General features: G+C 33.9%; 1 protein-coding gene across 3 annotated transcripts in view; it reads right to left on the bottom strand.

The window, feature by feature from the left end:
* Positions 1-714: 714 nt before the first annotated feature.
* Positions 715-7,783, bottom strand: part of LOC107455845 (mitochondrial amidoxime-reducing component 1-like) — a 19,617-nt gene continuing 12,548 nt past the window's right edge. For all 3 annotated transcript variants that reach the window (XM_016073559.4, XM_016073558.3, XM_043050923.2), the window contains 5 exons: positions 6,871-7,054; positions 4,271-4,414; positions 2,962-3,026; positions 2,742-2,813; positions 715-908 (listed from right to left, as the gene is read on the bottom strand). In XM_016073559.4, coding sequence (XP_015929045.1) covers positions 761-908; positions 2,742-2,813; positions 2,962-3,026; positions 4,271-4,414; positions 6,871-7,054 — 613 coding nt within the window. In that variant the 3' untranslated portion in view covers positions 715-760. The remainder of the gene's footprint in view (positions 909-2,741; positions 2,814-2,961; positions 3,027-4,270; positions 4,415-6,870; positions 7,055-7,783) is intronic.

Here is a 7,783-nt window from a genome sequence, read left to right as displayed (position 1 = left end):
TAGTATAGAGCCTTTTTTTTAATTTTTCGATATTAAAATATAACTTGTTACAAAATATTCTATTGCGATTAATCGATAAAATCACTTAATTTAGAAACTCGGATGACTGGTTTTACCTTAAAATAAATACTATATATTATTTTTAACACGTAAATGACTCGTCATTTAGAAAGATTTTATTTTATTTTCAGACTAAGTCTGAGGATTATTTTTTTTAAAACTTTATAACCGAACAGCCAGCCCAATTTTTGGCTTTAAGACTACTAATATTCAACTCCGTAGACTTGCAATTTTGAGCCTAGTCCAGAAGACAAGGGAAATCCTAGATCAAGTATTGGGAGAAATTTGCCTTGGTGGAGGACTTTTTGATGGAACTATCCCTTATTTGCGTTACATGGAGAATAAATACATGAGAACCTCCTACGGTTACACTGACGGCAAAGGGACTCTAACACATAATCCGTATGGGAGGATATTTTGTATCAGCACTGTGGTCGGTGCAAGACGGAGGCGGAATTCGTATCGACCAGCCATCGCTGGGATTTGAACCCGGTTTACCTCATTTGAAGGCGAATGCTCTATCCCCAACGCCATCACTGCTCTATAAAATATATATCGAATTCTATAGAAAATTCTTTCTTTGCGATGTAGCGACCAAATTTGGTGTGGATTGGTTTAGAATTGCGGAATTGTATAAGGTACATACACACATACTTATAAGCATTATGTTTTATTGATATAGATAAAGCATTATTTTAATTTATACAGTGTCAAAAGGTTTGGTAATAGTGGCAAAAATGTCATCTTGTAGTTTGATTGTTCCAGTTCGTAACAGGAAACATGCTTGGCCAAAACAAGGTATTGCACCTGTTATCTGCAATATTTTTGGATCACGAGGTATTCTGTACCTATAAAAGTAAAAAAAAAAACAGTTATAACATACATTAAAACAATTACTTTTAAATTCAAAGAACAGGGTGTGTTACAATAACTTCCAGGGTTCGGAGGGTTTATAACAAATAAAATATTATAAATACACCGACTAATTTCTTTTTCCCGCTAAACAAGCATCACAAGTTTTTTTTTTAATCAAATGTTGAATATGTGAACCTTTGGGAACGCGGTAGACTTTAAATCTTAGTCAAATTGCAGTAAATGGCATTGTTTACCTCAATATGCTGCAACTGTGGTTAATGCCAAAATTATAGAAATTCTGTGTCGTTCATTTTTCAACAAGATGGGAGACCCTATATGTTATAAAAAACGTTAATACCATAATGACGAGTTAATAATAATAATCCTAAATAACGAGATACCTCGTCATTGGATTGAACTTCCATGGCGACGACAATTGTTTTCTTCCATGACTACCGTGCTCTCCAGACTTAACTCTTTACTTTTTTCAGGATTACATCAATGAATGTGTATTTTTGCCACGTGATTTAGCAGAATTGGGAAGAAGGATCACAACTGCTACCATTAATCATTACGTGTTGAGCAAACACCTCCTAGAATAAGGAAGGCCTCAGCACGGATCAAATTAGTAGTCCGATGTGACGAAGTTAACTGCGCAGTTGCTGAAAAATAAGAAAGATGTCATTACGTTCGGGGTCCTAAGCTGCGCAGTGGTTGAGAATACGAAATATGTCATTACGTTTGGACTACTAAAGGATATTACTCCTAGAAAAGAGTAGGCAGAGGCCTACTCTTTTCTAGGAGGTGTTGGTTGAGCCGAGTGTGGCCATGCTTTTATTACAGACTTGAAGTCTGAGGCTCCCCAAAGGTACCTATATTAAACATTTGTGGGAAAAAATTATGTTTTTTTTTTAATCAGATTAGGTAAAATTTGTTCTGATGCATTGGTGATGTTTTGTCTGTTACAACCTTTCCAAATCCCGGAGGGAATTGTGACACACCCTGTATTACTATAACTGACGCATATGAGACAAGAAACAAACTTAAAATTAGCCTGACAGGCTGTTTAAGTTGTCTTTGAATTTTATGACTGTCATTATCCATGAAACAAACTTATAGCAAGTCACTCTGAGTTGTGTTTTTATGGCACATTTTAAACGTGAAGCGAACTTAATTTTGCCATTCTAGTTGAGATGAATTTGTTTTATGGGATTTGATAAACTGTAATCATAAAATACTTGTAATAGAAATTTTTTAATTTAAGTAAATTTTTTCAAAAGTGAAGAGGTAGTTAAAATAAGAAACTTAATCTTACACTACTGCTACATTTTATAGATACCATTTAACATGTTTTACATGAATCTTATGAAAGATTGGGTAAATAGATTGAAAATAAACCAATATTTAAATGCCTTTTAATATCTTTTAACAATCTAATCAGCTCATTTTTAAATTCTCTTGAATTATTTAAATTTTAAGAGCTTTTATTGAATCTTAAAAGTAAGCTTTGATTTTACCTTAATTATAGTAATAATGAAAAAAATTTAAAAAATATGCTTCGTAAAAATGTCATTTAGTATTAAATTTTGCATTGCGTAGAGACAGGCCCGTTAGAGGAAGCTTATTGGAACGGCCTTGGCTTGTTATAGGCTGTAGTGCTTTTGAAGAAAGTAATTAAATTTATCAAAAATAATAAAAACATTTGGTAAAATGTATTCAGATATGTTTGAGACAGATTAGATAATCAATAATTAACATGGTAAAATCTTCTAATGTTAACTATTTATGCTTTTATTTACAATAAAACTATGATCAATGTTGCTTACTTTCTTAAAGTCACCATTGGCTCATTTTGCGTCAAAATCCCTTTTTCTGGTTCCATAGTAGTCATCAAGCATCTGAAAATATAAAATTAGCTAGAATAAAATTAGAGTTGAATCATTTATCTAAAAAGAGACTGAGTATTTAAAAAAAAAAAATAGCAGTAAAGTGGAGAAAAAAGATAGATATGGATTGATAGAACATGCGGAAAATTAGTTCTCTTACCTGGCTACTGGAATAACTCTTTCCATTTCACATTGATTGCCAAGCTTCATATAATGCCATGAATCCTATAAATAGTAGAAAATATCATTTATATGAATTCCTTTAATCGAATACCTGAAAGTGACTTAGTATGGGTATCTCTAACCTGATTGGTTGTTGAAACGTGACATTTGTTTACGTTAGCAACTGTTCTTTCTATTCTATTTCAAGTAAGCCAAGCCAATCAAGTATCAATTATTTTAAGCGACACATTCTTAATTCTTTCAAAAAAGTTCTTTCTCAAAGATTTCAATCATTTCACTATATATTTACGCAGAGACTAAGATAGACACAAAGTCACGTGGAGGATAAACAAACTAATTATGAATCGGAGTTGCCAGGTACACAAAACAAAAGTATTTCATGGTTGCCATAAAATGCATAAGCAAATAATAAATCTTGGTAAGGTAAAAGGAGTAGACGTAAAGGAATTATATTTCAACTAACTCGATGTGTGATACGGCTCAGTATTTAATTAACTAATCGTTAATTAACATTCTAATTTACGTAGAGAAACTTTAATAAGCCATTTTGCTGTTAAAGATTAGCTCGCGCTGACGTCATAGGTCACATGTGGGGGTATGGGAGGTCTTCTTCTTGAAGTATAAGTACCCAATTAAGGTAAAATATAATATTTCAAATTTACGTAAAAACACAGTTTTATTTGTAAACTTACCATAAATCGTAACGATTTGCTCGTTTTACCTTTAGATAGCGGATTAGATTAGCGTTTTACATTAGATCGGTTTACATTTAGATTCACGTGACTAGCGACGTCACGCGAAGGTAAATCGAAGCATTTGCTTAAGTCATGATTCAATAACCAATAAGTTTCGACGCATACTCGTGACTTCGCTTGGAGGTATCCAGTTAAATTTGTTATGAAAATCTATTCAGCGTCATTATAAACCAAGTTTAATAGATGTAACTATAATACGCCATACACCAACACGCGATTAGGCCCAACCATGCTATTTGCAACCATGCTAGGTCCAACCATGCATACGAATTTTTTAGCAAAACTTAATTAAAATTATCACCAAATCAAAAGGCCGTGATTTTTATTATGATTCCCGATTTTTAGATACAAATCATTAACGTTAATTTTAGAAAAATAATTTAAAAAAATGAAAAGTAAGTAAATAAAAAAAAACTAAAATGGTAGTTAATCGAAATAATTTCCCCTTAATATAAATTTTTATGCAATTTTTTTAAATAAAAGCACTTAAATTAATCCAACACAGTCCTATTGATAGTGGTTGATATTTACCTCAGCAAATGGTGCGCATTCATCGACTAGAATATTTGGTCTGAAGTTGATATGAGAAACACGTCTATCAACTAGTCTAGAGTTGAGATCGTCAATTGAAGATTGTGACATAAGGTGAACCGCTGCTAAATCTTGAAGATCTTTCTGTCAAATAAAGCAAAATGCTTTAAATCAAATTTCAATTTACCGAATAAAATAAATAAATCCATAACAATAAAAGGAAGAGTTCGTGTTCGTAAATGTGTCACTTTTAACTCCAAAATTGTTCGTGAAATTTGGACAGTTTTAAAGGGACAATTTTAGACACCTAAAATTTTTAGGTACTTTAGGTAAAGGTACTTTATTTACGTCGCACTAAAGCTGCAGCGTGGCCTATTGGCGACCGTCTGGGAAACATCCCTGAGAATGATCCGAAGACATGCCATCGCAAATTTTGATCCTCTGCAAAGGGGATGGCTCCCCTCCTTTGGTAGCCCGATGATCTGCGAGCGAAGTCGATCACCTTACGGTAGAACTCTCATTTGAGAAAGAAGAGTTTATACTTACATATATTATCTTGATTTTTAACTGAACGATTTTAAATCTCGAAATGGATGAAATTCTACTTATTCAAAATCCGGAATAGGTGGTCGCTGAAGGCAGCTAGTTCATTGAAAAAATATTTGCATGAAAGTTGATGTGAGAAGCGCATATGAAGATGAAAGGGGAGCTGATTCTGAAAAAAAAATGAATTTCAAGTCGGACGGTAACCATACAGCGCGGCTTATCTTCACTGTGTCATAACTCTTGGGGCAAACTGATTGTTATAGGCTAGTCAAAACTTCGAAATCTTCAAAATGCAACAGATGGCGATCAGGTCATCATTTTTGTGAAAAATGATCATGAAAAATTATATAAGAAAGATCTGACAGTCTGTCTGAAGTCACCTTGTCAATCTAGAAATAAGATCATCCATTGAAGATTGTGACAAGATGTGACGACATAACTTTCTTAAACTCTAACCAAACATTTATTGAGTTCAATAAGGTCAAAGAAGGTATTGAAATCAGTTTATTTGAAGATGGTTAGCAAGGGGACAAAAAGTGGATGAATTTTATGATAAAAGGCAGATGAATTCTAGTTCAATTGGCAAATAAAATGCATTTCGATTATTGCAGTCTTTTCCTTACACTTATTGACCTCAATAGTTATAAGTTAAACCTTGAAAATATCCCAGCAGATCACCGAAGTCAAGCATCACTGGCTACGGTCAGTGTGCGGGTGGGTGACCACTTGGATCAGTCTGCGTAGGGACCGAGGGTGTGCGGTATTGGTCCTCGTTAAACTGTGCTACCGTAAAGTGCTCGACTTCTCGCGCAGGTCGTCGGGCTACCGAAGCGGGGGTGCCATCCCCTCCGCAGAGGATCAAAATTGTGATGGCATGTCTTCGGATCATCCTCCGGGAAGTTTCCCAGACCGTCACCAACAGCCCATTGTGCAGCTCTAGTGCGACGTAAATTAACAACAACAACAAACCTTGAAAATATATTTTTTTCGCCACTTAAATCATTATTTGCGACTCCTAACGGATACACAATTCGTTCACCAGGAGTTGACTCTTGGCTCCTCCTTCATCACGTGGTATCCGACGATACTATTTTGCTATTTTTGGGAGAAGGATGTGAAAAATATTTACTTCGCAATCTTATTTGTGCATTTTTTTAACATTAAATATTTCATAAATTTGATGATATTCCTCTCGTTAGAGTGAATAATTTGTCCTTTTTGAGTCATTTTGCTGGGAAAACAGCAGTTTTTTAATTTAAAATATATTTAATTAGCTAGAGTGACGAAAGGTATAATAGCAGATGAAAAAGCGAAGTAAGTGGCTGAAAAAGATTTCACTATTAGAGTTGGTGCACATTAAGGGTTGTCTCAATTTCAAGGGCGGAGATGTTTCTCCTCTTACTTCCGCACTAAAATAAACTCTGCGTCCGAGGAGGTGGAGCCAAGTGCCAACTCCTGGTGAACGAACTATAGTCAAATACTACATTTATAATTTCCTGTTAAAACTACATATCAAGGGCGGATTAATGTGTGTTTCAATAAATGTTTTTTTGCGAATATTCTGCTATTTTCAAAACTGCTCGTAAGTTATTCCTGATTGTCAGATCAAGTTTAGCCAGCGTCCTCTAAACTTATTCTAAAAATGGCGCAGTAAGTCAATATAACGTTCTATGCAAAGCGTCTTAGATTAAATTTTCAAATTTTAAAAGCTTACTTTTAAATTACCTGAGCTCATAAAAATGAGTAAAAATTTTTTTTTCATGATTCCGATAATCTGTATCTAAATTGAAAAGTCTCGTCAAATTGAAGATTTATAAAAAATTTAATAACTTTTAAAATATTTCAGTTATTTGTTCTTTCTGGAACCCAGATTATTCTGCAAGAAAGGATTGTATTTATAATCTAAAATTACAGTTTTAGTTCAAGTGAAGGGCATTTTAATTTTTTTTCCTCGGCGAAAAAGAGTCGAAAAACTTAAAATGCTTACCTTAAAGATATTTAAATTTGTTACATTTATGAATCATGAATAAATCCTAAGGAAAGTTGTGCCTTACTGGATTTATCTTCTTTAGTTTTGAGAAAAATGACGGTATCCATGTTAGATTTCGCTTAGGAAAATCAGGAAAGAAGCGAACTAAACGAATATCGGGCATGCTTAAGTAACTTTGAAACCATCTTGAGGCATGATCACCACAATCAACAACACATGATATTACTCCAAGGAATCTGTATTTCATGCTATGGAAGATATAAAAAATAAACATTAGTCTCTAACAATATTTCAAAATGACAAATAATATAACAAATGGAACAATAAAGGGCCATTCAAGTGCTACGTAAGCATGTTTATAGTAATTTTGGATTTTCCCTTATCATCAAAAGTAAGCAAACTTCAACCTTTCCATGCTTACGGGGGAAAAAGTCGCAACTTTTCACGATTTCAGAATTTTTTTGACAAGTCTTACTTTCGCCAGATGGAAATACGCTTCAGTAAGAAGTTGAAATTGCCAGAAAAACAAGAACGTAGAAGCGTAGAGTACAGAGAAAGGGAAGATCACGTCACTTTGTGTCGATTATTCTATTTGCCAAGAGTATAATAAGTTCAACGCTTTCTGTCCAGTTTTAAAGAGAACTCTGACTGAACGACTAAGGGTATCTGTTGCCATGGAAACAAGAGTGAAACTGTTGCTAATGCAGTAGAATTAAAGTTAGACACTATTCGCGATCGCAACGCTCGAGTACGCCGTCTAGCGGGAGCCTGTAAATATCAGACATTAATTTATCACGTTTTCATTTAGTTCCATCGAAATCATTGACAGAAAAAGACGCCATTTTTTAGCAGCAAATAAGAAACAAAATTTCCCTAAGGAAAAGGCCGAAGAACTTTAAAACGTTATAGATAACAGTAGTAAATCTTTCAGGAACAGAACACGCCAAACATTTGAAGAAAAATTCCTCAATAATTTT

The sequence above is a fragment of the Parasteatoda tepidariorum genome, chromosome 7 (assembly GCF_043381705.1).
Source record: "Parasteatoda tepidariorum isolate YZ-2023 chromosome 7, CAS_Ptep_4.0, whole genome shotgun sequence".
Taxonomy (NCBI): domain Eukaryota; kingdom Metazoa; phylum Arthropoda; class Arachnida; order Araneae; family Theridiidae; genus Parasteatoda; species Parasteatoda tepidariorum.
The sequence above is the reverse complement of the archived record's forward strand: the minus strand, read 5'-3'. Positions and strand labels throughout refer to the sequence as shown.